We start from the raw sequence: 24,596 nt of genomic DNA, 5'->3' as shown, positions 1-24,596 counted from the left end.
TATATGGCTGTTTAAAAACTCTGATTTTAAGAAAACAGTGTGATCTGAACACCAGCTGGAATCCTCTGTTACTTATCAGAAATTAGAGCAGTCATCTATAAATTACTGCCTTGGCTAATACATTCATACTTTTGAGTAATTTTTCACTTCCTCACCTCTCCTTTAGTAACAACCCTGTATTAAATCCCAGCTCAAGAAAGTCAACAGGAGAATTCCCATGGACTTCAACAAAACCAGGTTTTCTCTCTGTTTTTCTTCTTGATTTAGCTGAGTGGCCGTGGAAATCTTTGGCTGACAGATTTATTTAGAAACAGTGAGACACCTGAATTTTAAATCTTTGCTTCAGCCTTTTATTTGAGTGTGTGCTTTGGGAAAACATTTAGATAATTTTTATATTTCAGTATAAATCCTGAGGTAAAATGTCACTACTAAACCAACATTTACCAATTTTTCATTTAATGGATTTGGGTTGAAGTGTTGAGCTTGACAGGAAAAACTAAAAGCTAAGTTTCTTACTGAGCCCTGATGACATAGGTACATCTGGGCAATGGAAAGCACTAGATCACCTCTCCAAGTCCCTGACAGCCCTATGATACTTTGATTTAGCTAGTTTGCTTTTAACTTCAATCAGACAGATTGGTGGCTAAAGAAAGATCAGAAAATAAAAAGAACATGCCACAGGAAAAAGATGTGATACACTTGTTTGAATCCATTGGCTACAAGAAGCAAATAACCAGACCTGTTTAGGCTCACCACTAACAGGTTTTCAGTTCCTAAATAAGATACTGAGTGCAATCTTAAGATGCTCTCTTTGATGTAAATCTCATGCTGAGGTTCTTTCTCCATATAATGATGAGGAAGCACATAAGAGCTACTAACAAAAGGGCAAATGTAGTTGTGACCTGAGAATGGGTTTTCAACCTGCCAGAATTGCTTGGGATTAGTAAAACAGTCATCTTCCTCGCTTGCAGTCTGGTTGACCTTCTTTCAAGTGCTTTCTGAAGAATTCAAATAACAAATCAATTTAAAAAGAGAAAAGGCTTTGTGCAGTAACAGAAAACAGATCTTTTCTACCTTTCTATAAGTCTTTAAAGTTCTTGGGCATAGAAAGAATCTCAAAAAGCTACTTAAAGCTTGTGATTTACATGTGCTGTGGCTCTAATTGGTTCTTTTAATTTTAAGGCTTGCCCCAACTCCTGCAGCAGCGAATAGGAATTATTGCAGTAACTTCAGGGCCTGACACATCTGTCCCTCAAGCTGCTCTTCAGGGACACCCCCTCTTGTTTCTTTGACTTCTTGTTTATTAATTTAAAAATACACAAAAGGTAATACACATATATGTAAAAAAAAAAAAGAAACAAAAAAAGAAAGAAGAAAGAAATCTTTCTAAAAAATGAAGCAACCAACCTTGTCTGCTTGGTTTAATTTAAAACAGTAATTTAAGAACAGTTTATTGCCCTCTGGATGGGTATAATGTCAATCCAAGGAAAGAATATGCAGTTTTTCCAAAGGATGAAAACAACCAACAGCAGAGGCAGAGGACAAGGTAAAACTTAGTAGCTCATGATGGTAAAGGGCCTAGTTGGGTTCCAATACAAAGCTTTAAATAGTGGCTCTAGTATTTGTAACAGTATTTATATCTTAGAAACCACTGAATGCAGGTGACACATTTGAAAATCTTTGCTCAAGGAGCCACCAACTTTTCGAAATAGTGGCTATAGAATGTCCATCAAGACTGCATAGTCAGCTATAGCAGCTTGCAGACCTGTTACATCTTTTTGGGGGATGTGAGGGAGACAACAGAGACCACTTTCTTGCCTTTTGCAATATGGCATTTAATTCTTCTGAGTATTCTGCTATCTGCCTCAAGCAGACAGCCAAGAAAGACTTTGATTTTTCTTATGAGCAGAAAAAGTATTCTATCTTAACAGGGCCATATGGATTTCCCCCCTGCATGACTTGCTCCCAGGGCTAGAAGAAGATGTAAACCTAGTCCAGGACTAGTTATGAAGATGGGCAGAGGAGATGGAGTCAAGGTAATACTTTGGTCATTTCTAGGGGAGAATTCAGCCCCATTCAGTGGTAGCCACATGTCTCTGAGAGCAAAATAAAAGTGAAGAAACAAAAAGCAAAGGAAGAGAAACTGGGATTTCTTTTGGAACTGCTAAATTAAGATGCTGCTTTGTTTCTCAGTTTATTGCTGCTCTCCCTTTCCCTCTTCATTCAACCTAATGATCAGCTTGACCAAAGAAAACTGCTTATATACCCCAAATAAAGAGGTAAAAGCAGGAAATCATGTAGTGAGAAAGAGATTGACACTTCCCTTCTGTTACCCTGGGAATCCACAGGTCAGAACCAGTGTATCTAGCACAGAACACTGATCTATAAAAAAAAAAATTGTGTGATAAAACCCTTTGTAACCCTTCATTAGTTAAATTTGGTTTGATCTCTGTGGCATCACCCCACAAAGGTGAGTGTGGATGGCACAAGAGTAGGAGGATGTGGGGAAGAAGCTGGCTCCCATCACCAGCAATGACGCAGCCCCTGTGAGATACAGCCCTGAGGGTACTCTGCCTGTGATAACCAAAGAAGAGTACAAATGAGAATTTGGGGAAAGAGACAGCGTTTGTAAGGATATTACGTATGTCAGCATAGTTTAAATCTCTTTCAAATCTAAATTCCCCATTTTCACATCTTCAAGGATATCCCAAAACCTTTTTTGTTTTCTCCCACTCTTATTAAATAAATATCTCAATGGTACCTTCCGACAAAGAGTTTTACTTAAAAATTCTGTTGTAATGTGAAACATTGTCTGGTATAATTCGAAGAACTTGTGTGCTTTTCAATCTACCCAGAGCAGCTGTATGCATTGCTCTCTGAAAGCTGAGATCTTATTCACTAATCTTATTTTATATTTAGGGCTGTATAAGGCAAGTTTTTAACCTGTGGGTTTAATGGTTTCATTAGGTCAGTACTTCTTTTTGCTGCCTTTTTGGAGAAACAAACTTTTACAAGGTCTCTAGTTTGTATATTCATCTGCCAAAGCAGCCCGCTACTTTTCTTGCCATCCAAACAGAACCAAATTTATACACACTTCAGACTTCACTCACGACTTCTTTGTTCAATAAGAACAGGTGGGGGGAAATAGTTCTGTTGCTGTGTTCCTGAGGGAATCCCGCTAAATTAAAGCACATTTTAATCTCTTGAGCCGGCAGCTTTATTAGTAAGCGTTTCCCAATCTTCAGGGAAATCTAATTTCACAAATAGATCAGAGCCACTTCAAACGCAGCTTTCAGTTGCCATCCACCGGGGGACAAACGGGGAGGAGGAAGTTTGTCAGAAAAGACCATCTCTGAGCCCAAGAGTGATTACCAGAGGTGTCTCCATCGACAGCCACCCACCTCAGGTCGATAGTACTCAAATGAGTACGCCGGTGCGGACTATATAAGAGAAGCACATGGCCCTGGAGGGCGCATCCCCCCTCTCCGGGCGCAGCACCGACCGCCCCGCTCCGCTTCGCGCCCGGCGGAGCCTCCGCGGGGACACGGGCTCTCCGCAGGCGGCAAAGGACATCTCTTTTCCGCCTGCTCGCCTGCCCTCAGCGAGGCTTGCCTCCGCTAGAAGGTAAGCAGCCGGTTCTTAGAGGGGCCTTCAGCATGCAGCGAATACCCGGGCTGTTCCCCGGCTACTGCCCGGGTTTGCCGTGTGCCGCAACGCAGTGCCGGTAGGAGGGAGGGATGGAGAGCCTGGAGCCGTCGGGGAGAGCCGGCTCCCTCGCGGCTCCGATTAACTCTTTCGCCCAAGAGGATTTGCAAGGGAGGCCAAGTATAAAACAGTTTGTAAATAATAACAGAATTTTCCTCCCTCCCCTTGATCCCAACCGTTTGCTATAATTAGAATAGCTTACTTAGGGGCATTAAGCACCGCTCTCGAAGCCTCAGCTTGTTGTAGTTGTTTTTGCCCTTTACATCCTGATTTGCATCAGTTCCCGATGGAACTCGCCCCTCACTGAACTCTGTCCGGATGCCCTTCCCTACGCTCTCGCCCGAGAGCCGCTGCGGGGCGGGCGGATGGCGGGACGGCCCGCGGGGGTCTGCCGGCGAAGGAAGGAGGCAACGGGAGGCGCGGGAACGCCAGGGGCAAAGGGAGCCGAGCAAATCCCCCGCAAAGCCCTGGACCGCAAATGTGTGTGGAGGGCTTAATACCCTTCCCCTAATCCGTGTCTATACATGCGCCCTCCGGGGAGCCGGCCGAGCGCGGCGGGGCTGCTCGGGGGCTGACGGGGAGGCGCAGCGGGGCCAGTCGGTGGCGGCCCGTCGGGTCTCCACTCGGCTGCGCCCGTGTCCGGCGTGCGGGTGCGCACCGCCTCCGCAGGGGTGCCCTGGGGCGCGGCATGGGGGGCGGGCGGGCGCGCTGCGGGCCGGGCCCGGCGCTGACCGCCTTCGCTCTCTGCCTCCTCCCAGCGCCGCAGAGATGCGAGGGGCGAAGAAGCGCCAGGCGCTGCCCGCCATCCTGCTCCTGCTGCTGACCTCGGCCCCGCCGCCACCCGGCGCCGAGGCCAGGGACGTGCCCTCCGCCGAAGCCGAGCGGGGGGCGCTGCTCGATTTCCTTCTCCAAGCCCTGGGCGACGGCGAACGCCCGCTGCTGCCCCGCCCGCCGCGGCGGGACCGGGTGATCTCCCGGCGGTACATCGGCGGCGCCCCGTCGCCGGACCCCCGCTCTGTTGCCGTCGCCGCCGCCGCCCCCCGGCCGCCGCCGGCCGTCGCCCCGCCGCCTCCACGGCTCTTCGCCACCGCACGACACGGAGGTAAGAGCCACCGCGCTGCCCTGCTGGGGTTGCAGCCCCCCCGCACCGCGTCCCGTCCCTGCTGCTTCCTTCAGCGGCTAAGCCCGATGGCTTCTCCGCCGGGGCAGCCCGCTGCAGGCGGGAGCGGGCGAGCGGAAAGCGGGACTAGGAGTACGCTCTCTGTCCCTGAGGCGGCAGCCTCCCCGTGGGGGGTTTGGCCTTTGCCGGTGTTGAGTCCCGCCGAGGGCAGAGCAAGTCAGCCCCACTCCCCGGCAGGAGTTCAGCTGTGGGGGTATCCGAAGCATGAGCGAGGAAAGGATCACTCGGGCTTCTGCTGGGAGGTCAGTTGCGGCCACAGTAGGTCTACGCTCTGAGCAAGCCTCCTAACTTCCCGAGGTTCTGACAGCCAGCCCTGAGGAAGCCCAGTTTCTCCCCAGACTCGGGACTGCTCTGATTTGCACAGAGGAAAAATGACAAATCTGAGAGACTGATGTCTGGATTTACGCCTTTAAACTTCTTCTTCAACTTGACTGGTTCCCATGTGATGCATTTTTCTAGTTTTGCTGGGGCAGGTGTGGGAGATCTGGGCTGTGCTGGGGCACGGGGACTTGTTTCACCTTCCAGAGGATGCTCAGGCTGGTGAAAGAAGCCATCTCCAGGTCTGGCAAACGCCAGGCCTGGCTGTGACAAGCCGGGGCAATTTAGGGCCAAGCACAGCTGGCTGGTGATACTCACACACTGTGCTTCGCCAGGAGACCGGGCAGTGGGTCACCTCTGCCACAGCTAGGTTTGGTGCCGAGCCAGACAAAACGTTTCCTACTGGAGTGGAGCTGCCTGAGCAGTTTGTGTGGGTTAGGATGGTGCAGTTCAGCAAGAAGGAAATTATAGTGACTGTCTTTTGGCTGTAGACCACTAACATTTTTCTCTGACTGCCTGCTAGAGACTCTACTGGAAAGAAACCAAGATGAGGGGAACTAGGGAAGTTTGGCTTCTTAGGGATTTGTATCCCTGGAGAATGCCCTTGTGGCTGATGGCTGGTAATAGGTGGGGTCACCCCCCCCCCCCCTCCCCCCCAAGTAACACTGCTAGACTTGCTATTGTCTGTCCAGTGGTCTATTTCAAAGGAAATTAAACCCCATTTTGGAAAGAACTAAAAGTTGGGTGGTAAGTTCAGAAATTAGTAGGTGAGTAACTGGAAAGGCAGGCACTTGGCAGTGAGATCACTGCATGGTTTAGGGAAACTGGACTAAAAAAAGACAAATAATGTAAAAAGTAGTTAATGTTTTGGCCTTGGAATCTTCTGCTGAGTACGATCTGCCCCTGGTACTGAGCAGTCCATCAGTAAGGGGTTGTAGTGTCCCAGTGAACTTCCAGATATTGTCACTTTCACAGAGCATTAAGACTCAGCTGGTTAATGGAAAACTAGATTGCCACAGATTTATTTACTGCCTGGAAAAGATGCTGCCGGTTATCGACATGACAGGTCCTGAGTGATTGCTTACTGTAGCTCGAATTCTTTATGTTCTGTGAACAAACCTTTAGTGTACCTTTCTCCGGGGAAAAAATATAAAAAGTTATGTTCAAGGCAGAATATGAGAAGCCTTGCCTGTGTCTTCAAGAGAATGAAAAAGGGTAAGCCTGAGAGCAACAGTTACTAGTGTCAGTTGTTTTGAGGAAAAAGTCTATTATGAACAACATTTGGAAAGTTTACCCCTAACTAAATAATTGCATTGAGCTATAAAATAGAAAGTGTAAATATGTTTAGTAACATAAAATCATAGCATGGTTTGGGTTGGAAGGGACCTTAAAGATCATCCAGTTCCAGCCCCCCTGCCATGGGCAGGGACGCCTCCCACTAGACCAGGTGGAATATTATTTCATAATATCTATATAACTTTAAATGGGATTTTTAAAAATTCATTAATATTAGACATAATAAAGCTTTGCTTTGTGTTGTGTTAATTTTTGTAACTATATTGTATAAAAAAGGAGTGGGACTGCTGAACATCCTTGGAGAAGTTATCCAGTTGTCCCTGGAGCAGGTGCAGTTCCTATGGGCAGTCACAAAGGTAGCTCTCTCTCCAGCCTAGAAAGGCAGATTTAGAGCTTAAATAACAGTCATGTTTTAGTATTCATTAAATTTTTATAACAAACAGTACTTGTTGTGATGGTGTATGTTTGCTTTTTGGGGTAGAGAACTTTGATGAGGCTTTTCTTACAAGTCATCAACTGTTATAACTCCTGTCACCAACACATTACCAGCAACATTTTACTCCAGCTGGCCGAACCTGGCTGTCAGCTGTAGAGAGTGGATCACCTTCGCCTCAGTCAGGAAAGGTATTACATTCAGCTGAATACTCAGCCAAGCATTTTAAACCAGAATTATATATTTGGATTATCTGTTATTGCTAAGAATCAAATCCAAGTGTCAGATTTAAAAGAAAATTGAGCAACTTTAATATGTTTTTTTGTTTGTTCAAAACAAAAAGCATGCAGAACAGTGCTAAATACAGAACAGAGTATGCAAGAAGAATAATTTCTGTGTGTTTTCTCTTTTTATTTTTCTGAAGGTGCTACTTATATTATCAATGAGCCAAATGGCAGGAGGGCTGAAATGCGCTTCCCCCTCCTTCTGTTTCCTTCACTCTCAGGGCTGGTTCCAGCTTTAGTCTAACCATATGATGAACTTACCCAACCCACTGAGCTGCCCCTCCTCACACCCCTTTCTTTTATTTTATTTCTTCTGGGGCCTTGGTTAGCTATTTGCATAGTGAGAAGAGCTGGCCTGGAGTGCCACTGGGTGAACTTTAGGAGCAGCACAAGGCAAATGGCTGGAGCGCATGACCAGGGGCAAGGTTTGAGAGTGGATGGGTCCTTCTCCTTTATTTCAATAGGGTCCTGCTCATTTAGCTGAGGCTATAACAGCAGAGTACAGCATCACAGGGTGTCTTCAGTGAGGCTAGAAAAAGAAAGGTGAGACAGTAGCTGTCAGCCATCTTACATGTACCACTCATTTACAGATACATAAACAAGATGTAAAAGCAAGAGTGGTTGGTCTGTGATGCCCAATCTGGATGTGTCTTGCAGGTGATTCAGGTGATTTGAGGGCAGGTCCTGGGCTAGAGCTGTGTTGGGGGAATAACAGCTGTTCTCTGCTTCATGTGGGTTCATTCTGGAGCAAAGGGGCATGACAGCCCTGCCATGCTGGGGCAGTGAGCTGCTGTGTCCTGCTTGGAAATTACTCTATAGGTGTTCCACCCCCCCCCTTAATAATCAGGAATGTATTCCATGTTGTATCCTTCTTGGTCACATGAAGATTGCATTGTGTATCTTGTAGGGCCCAGGAGGACACACACATATGCACTAAAGGCGCTAGTTTCACCATCATTACCTACTTCTTATCCCTTTTATCCCTACATGTTCAAAAGTCTTATCTCACACAGATCTGTCCCTGTTTTTCCTGGTGACCTGATTAATGAGACTGAGCACTTACTCTGAAGAGTATATTCAGAAGAAATAATGTATTCTAACTAACAAAAAGCAATCTTCATCTTTTGCTACGATTTCTGTTAGGATGTCACTAAAAATAAAAGTTGTTCCTTTGAATTATTATATCCAGTGGGATTAAATTTTCTGTCACAACATCCTTTACTTGCCTGATTTCCATGAAGTTTCTGTGCTTGAGTGTGGGGTTTTTTGCACTAAGAAGTGTCTCATTTTAAGCTTAGTGATGAAAGCTCCTCAATGGGCAATCTTTTTCATAATTATACCCTGCTTCTGATATGTTAACTGTGGTCAGTTTTTTTAATGAAGAACCCAAATATGTGTTTTCACGAAGCGAGGATTGAGCATCAGGTTATTTTTGAACGTCACATAGGGGGAACTAGAACAGTTTGTCATTCTTCTCAGATTTTCTTTGTTACGTTTATCCAAACCACGGAACTGAAATAGCTTCCATATAATTAGATTTAAAGAAGTCTTGGAAAATAAAAAAGTCTGCATTAACTGTTCTTTCCTTACATATTCCTCACAACACTGGAGAAATGAGCTATCTAAACTTGCAAGGGGTAGGGGGCTGAAATTTGTCCTTGTGTTGGGAGACCAGCAAGACATTTTAAAACATTTTGGTTAGCTATTTTTCAAGCATGAAGGAATGAAGATAAATACTCCTCTCAATTTACCACTCTGTTCAAATTGGCCTCCTGAGCTTATCTACTGCAGATTTAGAATAACATGTCAGAGAAGAGAATTTGGCCCTCAAACTATTTAAACTTCGAGGTTAAGCTTAAGAGTGCAATTTTATGCCAAAATTTCTTACACATCAACAGAAGAAAACTGTAAGTTGTCCCATGACATGGTGCTAATTTAACCGTTATTCATAATAAGCTGGATTTGAAAGGTAGATAGGTTTGTGGTTTATTTTAGTTTATGGTTGAATCAAAACCATGTAACCTTATGAAAGGCATAAGAAAAGTTTTATTCTTTTCACTCACTTAAAAAATTCTGCTGTAAGTATAGTGTTAGTTACAGCTGGAAGTCCCTAATTCTCTAAGACCCGCTGTGCCTAATGCTAAACTACTTCAGTGAATGTAATTACAGATCTGGAATAAAAAAAAGGAGACTATTGAGGACTGTAGACCTTGTCTCGAGGAAATTAAAATGTATGGCAAGGCATATCACATAGTTCTTAGTAATACTTATGTCTTTTATGCCTTGTCCAATTTCCCATTATTATCCCTATTAATAAAACAGCTTTTGGGGTTGTTTTTTCTTTGTTTGTTTTGTATGTGTGGGGTTTTTGTTTTGTTTTGTTGTTTTTTTTTTGTGGCTTTTTTTTTTTTTTTCCTTTCATATATTTTGTTAATAGGAATTGTTGGCGATTCAGGAGACTTAAAAGAAGATGAGAGTTAATAACAATGTCGTTCTTCAAAATGACATGTTTACCAAACCAGAAATTGCCTCAGAAATTAACAAAATAGTGTATGAAATTGATTTAAAAGAAGTATAACTGCTGCATTAAAAATAAAAATAATTGTTATTGGCTTATTCCTGATTCCACATCTGAAGATTCTGAATTATTTTCACAGTGAAGCTGGTGGTTAGGACTTTCTGGAATAGAACTGGGCAAATATACTCTGCTTTCAGAGGCTTAATGTACTTCAGATTCCAAATGATTAAGGGACGTATTTTTCTTCATTGAGATGGACGTGATAGGCAAATGAACTATAACTGCATATTCACGATCTAGCAGTTAGAAGAAAATATATCCTCATAAATTAAAAAACTGAATGAATTATCAGGTATTATACTTCTCAGGAGAACATCTATGTGGTACTCTCAGTGGGAGAGAACATCTGTATGGTAGTCTCTATGGGAGAGTGCATCTGACCTGGGCACTGGAAGCAGCAAAGATGCCACAAGACAATGTGCTGCCCAGGCCAATGGTTACTGAGGCAGGATCAGAGAGGTTGTGAGGATCTCACCACAGCATGATGCAGACATTTGAACAGTCCCAATGAATTCAGTGGGTATAGCTATTTTCTCTGCTCATATCAGGATTGGGTGTTAATTCTGCCCCCAAAATACAAGTAGGTAGGGTAGATTTTCCTTACTTGGTGTTTCATTTGGGTGAGGAGAAAGAATTCCTTTATTTATATATTATTGCTTTTGGGGCCTGAAGTACGCCAGGACTCCTCCAATGCAGAAGGAAGTGAATAACAAATAAAATAGAAGTTTCAATTCAAAGTAGAGCCAAGTGCATACCTGTCTATAGCTTGGGAACTATAGCATGCATTTTGAATAAGTCTCACTTGGCCCTGAGCCTGTGGGCAAAGTGAAGAGTTGATGCAGTTTGGTTTTTTTTTGTTTTTGTTTTATTTACTGTGGACACAATTTGGTTTTTCAGTAGAGAAAGTATGGCAGATATCTGTGTCTTACTGGTTTGTTATTTCAGGTGTTAATCTGCTAGGGAAAGCCTCTGAGAAGTGGGAGAAGGGTAGTGCACAGGTGTAAGACTGCAATGCATTTATTGTTTGGTAGACAGGCTTTAGCCTTGAAAATACACTGCTTCATGTCTGGAGATGATGTTGGTTTTTAAACATGTTTGTATACAGGAAGTAGTATTTAAAGTTGAGATGTGTTTCTATACACACGTACATACGTACATACATATATATATAGGCACACACATGTTTTAATTAATGAGTTTTGAGGACAGTTTGAAGGAGAATGATGCAGTGTTTCAGACTGACACATGATTTGAAAGTTACAAAGTTGCCTTATAAATGTAAACTGTATTTTCCAAAGTGCTTAGAACATCATAAAAATCATTACGTAGTAGTAGCCACTGCACAAGGCTATAAGCAAAACCTCATGATCAATGAGAGACACAAGAAAGATGCACCATCTGGGAAAATAACTACCATAAAGGTGCAGAGAGAAAGGGGGGGCGGGGGTGGTTCTAAAGTATATGTGATGCCACTGTCCACGTTGCAGTCATTTTGTTCTTAGAGATCTCTCCAACTGACCTGAAAGTAGTTTGTAGGAGGGGGAAAATATCCCATTTATTAAGACTTACCTCTTTTCTAGAGAACTAAAAATTTCAGTAATGTTTATCTAGTACTGTTCACTAAAGTAAAAAAAAAAACAAACAACAACCTAAATGTGAGCAAATCTTACTTTAGTATTTTGTAAGGCCTGTTTTAAAATGTAACAAATAACTGCACTGTAATAGCCGTAGTGTCTTCTTTTTCAGTGAAAGCATTCAGCTGATGTACAGAAATATTTTTTTTCTATAATTTGTTGCACACATTTGGTCTTGATGATGAGAGAGAACATTAAAGCAGACTATTAGAAAAGAGTGTTTTCTGAATGTATGCACCCATGAGCAGTGTTACAACGGATGAGATTTTTTTTTTGAGTTGGAAAAAAATGTGCTCTCTAGGACTTTTTTTGTTTGCTTGTTTTGACACTTAAGCAATTGCATATACTCCCTGCCCATGAGACCTTAACCAGAAATTAACTCTGGTGAAGAAAATACGTCAAATTGAAACTTGCAAAATTACTAGAAATCAGGAGAAGATACATGATGGAAAGCATTTTGCTGAAAAAAAATGCAGCTAATCTCCTGTGTTAGCTTCTGTTGATGGTTAGGCTTTTCTGTTCAATTTAAGGATGAGCACTTGATTTTAGCATTTGTGACTTAGAGGTTACTACTTTAGTGGAAGTCCTACAGGCTATTCGAGTTCTGGCATTTTTACTGTCGGTCAGTTGGAAAACAGTTGCTCCAGTGAGGGAATTGATTGACTATTGATTACATACTGAGGGTCCAATTCTTTATCTCTAGGGTATAAACAATATTTAACACATGGGGGATCCAAACACTTGATGGGTTAGTGGCTATTTTTTGTCTTATTATGTCTGTTGGGCAAAGAATTATTGATGTGCAATGCTCCACTGATTTTACTAAAACAGCACATAAAAATATGTTTGTTTATAACAGGCTTTAACACCGACGCAAAATACTGTTTGGCTTGTGGCTTACTTGTGGCTACTTTTTAACCCTAATATTTTGTTATTAAACATACAATTAAAATGATTATGTAATCAAAACCTCCTCATGGTAAAGGCATAACTTTGCATAGAAAGAACATTTCAACCTTTTTGGTAAGTCTTCTTCTAAAGTCTATTAGGTCTCTCTTTGTCAATTCAAGTAAATTGGTTAGATTGCGTTTTCATACATGTTTTCTTACTACATGATTTTAAATCTGTGTCTTTAGCTTGAAGAAAAACATTTGAAAGTTTCATCCGTAAAGCCACTATTGTAATTTTCCTTGCAGATTGTGGACAGCTTCAGGAGTGATTCGGCACAAATCTAATTAAGGCTTTGCTACTTAAATTATGTTCTCCTTTTTACTTGAGACTGTAAAATAAAGGTGATAAGCAAAATAAAATCCTACTGGAAAACAACGAGGCACCTTTTCTTCTTAACCTTTACCACTGATGATCTCAAACTGTATGTGATGTGTTTCAGTAGAAGGAACTTTTGAAATGAAGTGTTAGGAAATGCATCTTCATCAGTATATGTGGCAGTAGTGGATATATGTACTAGATTAGTAAAACCCTTAAATCCCGTTGGATTAAAATAACTAAGGAGATAGCTGTGACAGAGTAATTACTTCTTCCCTGTCTGTTAATGGCGTAGCATGCATAGCACATGGGAGATCTCTGTTGTGTCACTGAAATTTTAATTTAGGAAAGTCAGGAGAAATATTTTCAGAACCCATCTTCTACATGTGGGACAAAGAATTACAACCAAAACACACCAGTATGAGGATTTCTTGTGGTCTCCAGAGAAACCCTCTGGGCCAGAAGACAGTGTAGAGCAGGCTAATCACTTTAATTTTATGCTGTGGGCCTAAAGTTTGAATTGGCCTGTTGGTCAGTACCAGTTTAGCAAGATACTCCATAAAATCTGTGCTTCCCATCGTTATATGATCAAACTCCAAGTGTGCATGTAATGCATACAGATTTCCCCCCTTTATTCAGTGCCAAGCTTTTTTTACATATTGTCAGATGACAATTTTACAGAAAATTGTCATACAGTTTTCAAACTTTCAGAAAAGGGATTACTTCAAAACAGTTTGTGTGGATAAGACCTGCATGGGTACAGCAAATTTAACACCCAGATGTACTGCTCATGAGTAGGGTAACTGTACAACACCTGCATGGTGGAATCACTCCATGTGTACAAATGTGATTCAGCTGCACAAGTCTAGAGAAGATCTCTTATCTAAGCTGCAGTCAGGGCTTTCAAAACCCCTTCAACCAGATCCAGACTGCATGTTTATACTGACCCAGAACTGAGCAGCACCTCCAGAAATAGCTGTTCGTTTCCTGTCAGAGGAAGGGGTGAAACAAGGGTTAAGTCTGGAGGTTAAATAATACTAACATGATAACCCTTGCTTTAGAATAGATACAAAACCTCTTGAATATTAAGGGTAACAATTCCTTTTCTTTGCAGTTACACTCTCCATCTCAGACTACCACAATATTGTAACAGTGAGAGCACTATTAAAAAACAAGAGAAACATCAAACTTGCTCAGTCCCAGGATATGGAAAGTGTTCTCTTTCGTTCAAGGCTAGCATTTTCTGCTCAGCACTTTCCAGCCTACTGAAATGTATGGTTTGCATGTATTTTAAACCTCAAAGATAAGACCTGCAGTATTAGTACATCTAAATACCTCATTAGGTTTGAGGCATTTATATGTAACACTCAAATAAAATAGTTTGATCCCTGTTATCATTTATAAGGTATCTCATTATGTGATAGGGTAAAATGACCTTCACCTGAGTATGAACATGGCGTATGTTCAATAGGAACACCTTTAAGACAGCAGTTTAGAAAAAAAGTGCTTATAAGGAAGAAACCATAGATTATTAATCTATTATGATAGTTCTGAATCTGTTCTAATTTGGAAGGAAAAAGAAACATTTCTAAAATAAGCACAGGAAATGTGATATACAGTTAGCCATTGCCATTTGTGCAGCAGTCAACCTGGAGCCTATTCATATTTCAAAAAGAGCAGGGTCTAATTAAGCTCTGGCAAACTCAGTTCTATTTCCTTTCACTCTGATAAAGTTTGCCTGTGTTTGTCAGTACTGAGTTTGGTTTGTATGCAGTTAAGCACGTGTCATTAGCTTTCATTCAGATGATTCAACTAGTTCATGCTTTTGATGTATTGCAGCTGTTCTTGTGTTTAATTTATGCAAATATTCTAGAATCTACATTTATTAGCAGCCATGATAGCTAAAACAGAATACTTGCATAGAGTGCTACAGAACTGAAAGAAGTGAATTTCCTCTTAATATTTATCAATGTGGAGTCTCTCTGTCTCATTCGAAGAAAGGTTTTGCCTTCAGTCAAGAGCTCTCCAATAAGTTTCCAGGCATAATTTGGAGTCTCTGGATTCAGATGAAATATCTGCCTTCATAGTTCACTGATTTCAAATAGCTGATAGATGAATGAATGAATGAGTGAAAATTGTTATGTTACAGAAAAAATAAATAGGAAAACCCAGCTTCAGTATATTAATGTCTTGAATAATTTGACCAGTCTTACCTATATGTCTTATCATTTTCAGTGAATTATTCTTTTATAGTTTAATGAACAATTAGTATTGTAATACCTCTTTCCTTCTGAAAAGAGTGAAGTACATATTCACAGCTTAGTATTCAAAATACCGAGGGTTTCATAGTGCCATGCATTTTCTCATTTGAGTTGCTCTAGGGATAGTTTAGCTTGTTCATTAGAGTCTTTTAGGAAAAAAAAGAGAGCTTTTTTGCATAAAATTATACATCAGGTCTGTAATAGTTTTCAGATTTTTTTCTTTTACTTTTCAAAATATATGCCTATTTTAATGTGTTTCATGTTCACATCTCTCAGGAGAAAAGAAGAATAAGGGTGCTGTTGAATTAGGCACATAGTGCTTGTCTGTATGTGCGTGGTGCTGTTCAGGAGGCTCACAATGCAAAGTATAGCTGCTAAATTCCTTTTTAAGTTTCTTTTTCAAATGCAGAACTTGTCCAAATCTGTTAATCTAGATCTACAACTGTCCCAGTTCTGTTTTCTAGAGTGATCAGGAATAGTAATAGCAGAAAAGTAATTATATACACTACGTTTGGGTTATTTCTTGATCCCACAGCGTTTTCTGATGGAAACAGGGATTTACAGAGGCAAAGAAAAGGAAATCCGTTCTTCTTAATGTACTTTTGCCAAAAAATATAAAGGTCTCCACAGGCAAGGATTAACAAATACAAATATGCTTTCTTAGCAGCTATTGACGAATTACTAATAAACATCATTATAGCTGAGTTCAGGCTATTCAACCTTGTAAATATATCCTTCTTATAATTTCATTAGTGTTGGCTGAAGCCAGTGTTTCAACCTCTTTGTTCAAGTCTTAATGAATTATTGGAAAATGGCCGATTAGAAAGCATTGAATCACAGGGGCCGCTGCATTCTGAGTGTTTCTCTGATGTTGTTTACCTCCCAAGTTGACTTGGCCAAAAATCTTCGTACATGAAGATGTGAGCCCATTTTGCTGCGCCGTTATATCCCAGAGCATGCCTGAAAGTCAAATATGGTAGGTAGGAAGTGTTCATTGAAGGTCACACCTTAGAATAGGATTCTGACCAGAAGTGGAGCACAACTGTAGAGTAGCTAAAAGGGATACAACGAAAGAAGTGAGATGGCCAAGCAGAAGTTTAGTTTTTCCTGAGACTAAACACACTTTCCATACTTAACTCCCGTACTTTTCTCAATTTGGTGGACCTGCTTGCTTCCTGCTTCCAGTTGTTTCTGAACTGAATACCTCTTCAGCTGTCCAAGGCAGGGTCTACACTGTAACGTGAAAATACGTTTGTGATACTCAGGCCACTTCACGCTGCTGGGTAAGAGCTGGGGCCTATCCTGTGTATCAACATATACTTGAGCTTTGTCTTCTGGAGAGCTACAGATTTTAGGTAATGATACAGGGGCACAGGCATAAGGGATTAGAATATGAGTGCATCTTATCTTGAGACTGGAGTCAGATCCTTGACTGATTCCTTGATAATGTAAAGATACTCAAAGAGGTGGATGAAGTTTGAGTAACTGACCTTGTCTTTGCAGTGGCTTAGCATTTTTCTATGGCTTCCCACAGCATACATAACAGGGCATTCCCTCAATGAGGATTCTCATTTCCCAGTAGATCAGTTCAACACTGGTTCGTTGCCTAAAGTAAACTCAAATAAGAGCAGCAAAAAACTACATCCTGATCATTTTTAATCTCCATTAAACTAGTCTTATTTAAATATCTTTTCAGTAAGTACATCACCTAAAATGATGTAAAAGGAGCAGCCATTAACCACAAAGTTCCCTACTCAGGCAATAGTCAACAAATACTTTAATCAAACTGTGTGGGTTTTTTTCAGGTAAACCTGTCTTCAGAGTACCTCTTAATGCAGCATGAAATGCCACAGAAGGAGCATCAGAGCAGTGTCTGTTTTCACATTAGTTACAATAGCCTCTGGATTATTGATAATTAACCAGAAACCTCTAATTGAAGAGGCAAGTATGCCGGCTAAGAATATTTGAAGAATAGTAATGAGGGCTATAGCCATGCCTTTTACTCTTTCACATAAGAAGATAGTGAAGGTTCAGGGGGTGCAAAGGAAGAGGAAATAACATGAAAGCTGGTTTTGCCAGACAGGTGAAGACTTACTAATTCTAGCAGAATCTCCAGCTGGGAAAATCCACGGTTGTTATAGCCTTTGTGCCACCAGTATAGAAAAAAGGAGTTGGCTCAGAGAAAAGAATCTGGTTCAAAGAACTTAAAATAAATATCAGATGTCAGAGCTGTGACTTAATTGTTTAGCTAAGTAGATCATGTGAATTACACACAGATTGAGGACCTGTTTTTGCTTCTATTGAAATCAAGGAGAACAGAACCACAGCATACTCTCCTTTCAATGGCTTTCAGCCCTCAAAACTGTGTTATTTGATAGTACACCATTGCCTAGAATTATTTCTGTACCAGCCTTGGATCCAGAGAGCTGCTAATATAGGACTTCTTTGTGTTTTTTTACTGGAGGCATAAGCTAAAACTCTAACAAGAATGCATTTCCTTAGTGGCTGCTGGTTTTTATTTCAAAATTTGGTGTTCAGAAAGTGGCTTCTGTGACTCTAACCATGGAAATGGACCTGCAGGTTCAAACATTGGTTTCTGACAGTAGCCAATTATAAAGAGATATATCAAGGTATACATGTATTTTCCTCCTTTTAATGTGGTCTCAGATTACAGCTCTGACAGTCTCAGACCTATGCCCCAACATATAAATATCCCCTTGAAAAACTAGTTTTGAAAGCCTTATAACTTTATAGTGATTTTTTCCTCAATGAACATGTAAGAGAATTTTGTTACCTTTATGAATAGAAGTAAATAAAGCATTTTTTTCTCTTACCACTAAGTTATTGCATGTTTCCTGTAGCATTTTAAAAATCTCTATAAAATACCCCCCATACCTCCCGATTTAATCATGAAGGCTATTCAGGAGTGAGGAAACTATCAGACTGAACACTTGAAAAGGTTGTTTAGTTACAACTGAAATTAAATCACTTGGAGCTGACTGACAATCTTACATTCAGGAAGAAAGATTCTGGGAGAATTCATGTGCAGTTGGAAGTACATTTTCCTTATCTGGGTGAGAGCCTTCCCATAGTTCTGCTGACAGGGTGAAATAGTGATAGGCAGGTGACAGAAAGAAAGATCTTTGGAAAGCTCTACAGCCAATCTACAGACTGATATGTATTTCTACAAATTCTGTCTGTATGATGAATGACTATTGTAACTGATGACATTATAAATGAATGCAGCATACAGAATTTACTTATCATGTTTCTGGACATACTCAGAAGATACTGTGGGGAATATTCTAATTTAGATAGGACAATTTTTAGGTTCTGGTTTCTGCATTCAGAAAGCATCTCTGTTCCCTGGCCAGCCAGGGTTCAGCCTCTCCAAGCTCACGGTGACAATACCATTACTTTAACCAGCAACAAGGTGTGATTTCTTTTTCTGAGAAATGAAAGTACAATGTCTGAGCACTTTGCAAGCAATTGCTTTCCCTTGACAAATCGTGAGTTAAGCAAAGAAAAAGCAAAGATTGAGGGGGAGAGGAGTGTAATATTATATATTATACTCAGTATTAAAAAACCTGAGTAATTCACATGAGGGAAAAGCTATCCTCCCCATCACTTGTCCACCTATCCTGATACTTCAGACATGATTAAATGCTTCTTCTGTAGCTCAAATGAGTTAGATCCCTCCAGCATCAAGTTATGTCCTTCCCATAGTTTAGTGCACAGACTTAGAGCAGCCAATGCTAGGCATAATCTGTTGCCCTTGAGGAGGGTGTTGAACTATATGGAGGATGGCACCCCCTTTCAGGCTGTAAATAATCATTGCTCTGCTGAGGTAGTAGGTAGGCCTCCCTGCAATTGCTGTTCGTGATGTTGTCTTCATAGCAACGAACAATGCTAACTGTTCCTGTCAATCTCTGTTCCCACTCACAGCTCTGCAGACACCAGGCAAGGCAAGGAGGCCCAGTAGAGTTTCAAGGGAGGGGAGAAAGCAAAATGCAGTGGCTGGGCAACAGGAAGGCCTCGTCCAGGAAGAGAAGGGACAGTGGCTGCCTGGGTCCCCATGGATGTAAGCAGGTCTTTTAACACTTTCCCATGACTACAAATCAACTTTTGTGCTGCTAAAGCTACTGAAGTGACGTAGTTCAAAATAGTTAAAATTAGTTTTCATCCATAGCTTCTGAAGCATTGACCTAAGTATGGGTGAAAGTAGGAATGATAAATAGGTGTCCTGTGCCATGTACCCCATGTAGGTGCCCCAAGTAATACAAAATGAACATCATATGCTTCCACGCCTGTTTCTCCTACTTTTGTTCTCTTCTACATGTGTTTTCCATCCTCTACCCACAGGCGCTTTTGCTTTTGTGTGATACAGTGATGTGGATCACAGGGAGTTGGAAACTGAGGCAACATGAGCAGTTGTGCTGTCTCAAATATGGTCCTGTAAATTCAAGTTGGAAAGCTGAGTTATGAAGGAAGGAACTTCTATATCCTTCCCAAGTAGCAGCATAATGGAAAAAAGAAAACTCAAGTAAAATTAGTGCATGTATTTGCTTTGTTTGCTCTTACTGTTTTGATTTTGTGAAAGTTTCTGTTAAAGGACTGATTTCATCTGAAGCATAAAAAAGCCTAGAGACAAAAGTTTGTCTCAGAGGACTTTGTCACTCCAGCTCCATTCACTTGCATGAAAGAAAACAGGTCTACCGTAGATTGTGCTTGGGAGGGTGTTGGCCTGAATGCTGTGACACTAGCTTTAATAGCACAGGGAAGTAAAATCCTGTTTAATAGCAATGCATGTTTAATAGGAGGTTTTGACTGGGTGCTCTGCTTTCATTATGTCCTGTGAGATCCAATAGGTACAAGATTTATGGGACTAATGGTCTCACTTTCTTGAAAAAAGAGGACAAACTTCACTTTCATTCATGTTCTGCCATAGGTGAATGGAGAGAAAACTGAAGCAGTAAAGAAAATTTAAAATACAAAGGAGCATGTAACTCCTTTTGAGGCAGCATCACAATTGTGGTTCTGGTGTTTTGGAAAAAGAAACTTGAAAAAGAGAGGACTGTTTTAAAAGTTATCTTGTCTCATGATGTACACCGGAGTTTAAAGACTTTTCCTGAAAGCAGCAGTGTTTTGCAATATGACACATCCACAAAGCAGCCAGATAATGGACATTCTTTTCATAAAAACTGGCTGGATCAGTAGGTTGCTACATATGGATTTACCCTGTGCTAGAAATGCAGCAAGGAGCTTGAGACATTAAACTTCTAATCCCATGTACTTCTTCGTAATTTGAATGAATTTAATTGAATTAATTCAGAAACTAACTGCATTTAATAATTTGCAGTAAACAAAGAATGAGGGAGTTAGCAATGAAACACTACAGTGAACAAATGTATTTCTTCTCTGGGTAAAAGAGTGCATTTTACATGGCTCATCATCATACATTTACAAGCTTCCATAGTTTTTAGGTAAGACTTCACATTTAATCAAAAGGACTCCATGGAGACAGGAGTAGTAGGGATTCCAGGAGAAATTCCTCCCTTCTAGGTGTTCATGGGCCATACCCCAATGGGCATAATAGCACATAGAATGCAAGTAAGATAGGTTTTTCTGATTAAAGCTAGTATTTTATACTTAGAATCATATGGCTTGAATTTATTTGATTTATTAAATCCAGCCATGTGCTATTTCAGCCAAGACATCCGAGAATCTTGTTTGTAACCTTTCAAAGAACTGAAATGTGCCTACCTAATGTAAGAGTTGTCTTGCCTGTTTATTAGATAGCAGAGATAAAGAAATACTCTTTTCTTCTTAAAGAGAGGTCCAAGTAACATTAGCCTTGCTTTTTTGTGTTACTATTTATATTACAGCATGTACAGAATCTTCCATATTATTTATAACAGTGTTGCTAAAGCTTACTGCCCCATGACTTAAATAAAGTCTATAAATCCAACTGAAATCAAGTGTCTAAAGTTAGTAATCTGGTTTTTTGGTACCCACCTGAAAGTCTCTGTAATAATAATACAGCAAAATACGAGGGTCCAAAGCCCCTTTCCTTGCAATGAGTATTGATGAGTGAGGGGGACTACACAGCTGTCAGTAAGAGTGGAATTTGACCCTTTTCACTATAAAAAGGCAACACTTCAAACTACAAGACTATTTATAGAAATCTAAAAAAACCCAAAAAACTAATTCCATTCCAAACAAAGGATGAAGAGCTAAAAATCTGAAATACTTCAAATCTACTCCAAACTGTGGTGCACAAATGTCAATCCATCAAACAAATGTTATGAAGACATATAAACACACAGTGCTACAGACAAAAACAGGGCATGGTAAATTAGGAAAGCAGTATGCCTTTGCTCTTTATATATTTTTAATTTCTTCATTTTCTCAATTTACTGTGGTTTGCAAAAAGTGTCATCTGTTTTTACTGTCAGGAATCCTTTCGTACAATATTTCATGCATTTTTTTAAATGTTCAGTATTTGCAATACTGCAGTTTTGGTAGAACTAAATAGATTGTGGTTACTATCCTATGAATGTCCTGTGAATATGAATCCCCCCCTGGGTTTAAGAGAGCAACTGATGTGGATAGGGTTTACAAGGGTGAGTAAGAGAGATATGACATAGGTGAGTAGAGACTCTGGGATAAGACTGAGTGGTTGGCAGCATATGTGATGAACTGGCAGAGTGAAGAGAGGTAAAAATAGTAATTGTGACTAAATGGCAGACTTCAGTTTTGGAAGCTGATGCTTCCTTTTATGCCCATCTTTTTGTACATTTAAGAATTACACTGATTTCTTTAATGTAGTGATCTCACCAGTGGTGGCTGACAGTGTAAACTTTATCAGCCATAATGAAAGCAGACCCTTTTAGACTTTCCCTTTGGGGTCATACCGTTGTACTTCTAAATTGACCTGATGTCACAGCCCACTTTATTGCTCAAGTTCCTGATGAATGTTGAAGAATAAAGACATTTAATTTTATATATATAATGCCAGTTATTGTATTCATAACTAAAGTTAGGAGAATTTGAGGATGTATCAATTACTTAGCATTTAAAAGGAGTAGTATTTGCCATGCTCACATCAGAAAAATATTGCTGGAATGAATACCAGGGAAAATAAACATTCAGTCAGTAGTTTAAGTATCCTTAGAAGCACCATTTCAAACCTGGACAAGTAAATAAGCATGGAAGCATTTATTTGATGTGGCAGCAGAACTAGTATTTTAGGACTTGACTAATAAGGTACAATCATATAGCACAATGTGCATTCCAAATAGTGTCTATAACTAAAGTTGAAATACTGAGCAAAGATTTTAGGGATGGCAAATAAATCCAAAGAAATTAGAATACTGTTTATGTCTGCTTTTAGAGAAGCAGAAGATAAATTGTCCAAGTCATTTATTATGAATTCTTAATTGCACCCTATTTGTAACCCTTAAGCTCTAGAGAACAATGTGCTGTGAGAACTGAAAGGGCTCCTGTTAGATGGAGTAAATGGGAAGCCTAGTAAACTCTACTCTCAGAGCACAAAGGTATGCATGAGCACATTCAGCATATTCTACATTCAGTAGATGGCAGTGGTATGCAGTTGTAGATTAATTCAGGATTTTCTGTTGAGCAGAAGCTCTCATCTCTGAAACTAAGCAGTGTGGATTTGGGGGTTTATTTGAGGCTTTTTGGGGGGTTTATTTAAGTCTTTTTTTTTTTCAGAAAATACTAAGATACCAGATAATTTTTCACCTGCTAGAGCAGACAGGGATAGAAAGCGCTTGGAAGAATCCGGTCAGGTTTGAATTTCAAACAGCTGTATTACATACAGAAAGGAATGTGTCTGTCTGAGGCATTGACTCATTTTCCATCTATGCCCTGTGGAACTTAGTATGTACACATCACGGTCTCAAAATAAAAGTATTCAGTAAGTGGGAACTGTGTGTGTTACTTAACAGGAGTAGTAACACAGTGACGTCTCGGAATGCTGCACACAGAAATAGATATTTTCCCTTGTCTAAAGGAATGAATTGCAGATTTGTTGGGGGAAAGCAGTGTGTGCATGTGTGTGTGAGTGTGTATAAGCAAACAAATTACTAAGACAATTAGAAATCATTATAAATCCTTTAATTATGTAAAACAGGAGGAAAAAGAACAAAACAAAAGAAGAAATACAGTTTATATGGTAGAAACCACAGATAAGGAGGCTAAGAGGGTTAAATTGCATCATTTAAGTACATATTTTCTCATATGGCAGTGATTTCTAACACAAATAATAGAAAATGTTTAATGATTTATGATGTTAATGATGGAAGGAGTTTCTCTCTGTTACACAAAGCAGTGTTTTTTCTTGCCTCCCTATGGGAAACTGCAATAGAAAATGCATTAAATATATCAGTCTGTGAACTGTTTTAACACAACCACAAATTTGTCCTAAGGATTTCAAAAACTCTTGGACAGACCCCAGAATCAATTGATGGTGCCTGAGTAGGGAATACAAATGTCACACATTTTCAACAATGTATATACTTTCTTTCTCTGCTGTATGAGACACCACATGAGGATCTAGAGAAACATTTCAATCTATATTAACATGGTCATTATTTGCAGAACAGAAAGTAATACCATTCTGACCAAAGCTGCTGGAAATCATCAGATTTACTTGTAAGAACTTTGACAAGCCATAAGCCCTGAAATAGCGGTTTTGTGCAACCTGGTCACAGTCAAAGTAGAATAATGAAAGTAGGAGATTAAGCCCTTTAAATTGGTCAGAGTACTGAAGAACGAAGTATATGTTAATTGATTCAGCTCTTCTTGCTGAGGGTGGTGTTAGGAGCCGTTCTCCTGAGCACTCTGAAACCACTGTGTGGCAAATGCCATAGCCAGGGAGTGGGATTGAATCCCTGTGACAGTTGCCCACAGTCGTGACCACATATTTCTGTCTACCTTTAGCAGGAATGCCTGGGTCAGGTCTCTAGATGCATGCTTGATGCTCCATTTATTCACAGTGTATTTTACCATAGGATTCCCACGTATGACACTGTAGTCAAACACCTATGTTTTGCTCAACACCATAATGTACTCTTAACAATGAATGTTAACATTTTTTTTTCTCCACTTGGATGCCTTATCATTGCACTGTTTTCTATTTTAATTGTTTATTTCGGTCAAAACCTGTTTGTTTGGGTTTTTTAACTGAGGCAGTACATCCTTTCTCAACATTTATAGGAATTATTGCAGATGTAAATTAAGTCATACAGAAGAAGGATGGTTTGGGTCATTAAAATTTCTGAATATATTTTGTGTAATGGTTTGTGGTGATTTTTTTTTAGCACTGCTTTTGTAAATATTTCATATATTTTTGATTCAGTTATGCTGAGGATACTTTCATCTTGGCATTGCAGTATCATTCCATTCACTCATCTTTCTATTACATTGCTTTACTGGGGTATTTTTCTCTTGTTCAGGTCTAGTTTGCTGCTTAAATTCTTCTGACACCTTATCAATTTCTTTATGAATTTACATTTGAAAGGTTTTGCTATCACTTTTATCACCAATCATTTTTTTTGCATGTGTGTGTGTAAACTAAGTCCATCTGGATGTTGCAAACCTACTACTGTTTCACCTTG

At 40.2% G+C, this 24,596-nt stretch overlaps 1 protein-coding gene across 4 annotated transcripts in view; it reads left to right on the top strand.

Moving 5' to 3' along the window:
* Window positions 1-3,303: 3,303 nt before the first annotated feature.
* The window catches only part of ALKAL1 (ALK and LTK ligand 1), a 35,942-nt gene continuing 14,649 nt past the window's right edge, over window positions 3,304-24,596 (top strand). The window contains exons 1-3 of one of the 4 annotated variants that reach the window (XM_057397386.1): window positions 3,304-3,624; window positions 4,464-4,734; window positions 4,768-4,807. In XM_057397386.1, coding sequence (XP_057253369.1) covers window positions 3,458-3,624; window positions 4,464-4,734; window positions 4,768-4,807 — 478 coding nt within the window. In that variant the 5' untranslated portion in view covers window positions 3,304-3,457. Of the gene's footprint in view, window positions 3,625-4,019; window positions 4,188-4,463; window positions 4,808-24,596 lie in introns of those variants that run through there. The other 3 variants (XM_057397385.1, XM_057397383.1, XM_057397384.1) reach the window with 3 other exon arrangements.

The sequence above is a fragment of the Pezoporus wallicus genome, unplaced genomic scaffold (assembly GCF_028554395.1).
Source record: "Pezoporus wallicus isolate ANWC-B61680 ecotype Strahan unplaced genomic scaffold, APGP_CSIRO_Pwel_v1 contig_227, whole genome shotgun sequence".
Classification (NCBI taxonomy): Eukaryota; Metazoa; Chordata; class Aves; order Psittaciformes; family Psittacidae; genus Pezoporus; species Pezoporus wallicus.
This window is presented reverse-complemented; position numbering and strand designations above follow the sequence as displayed.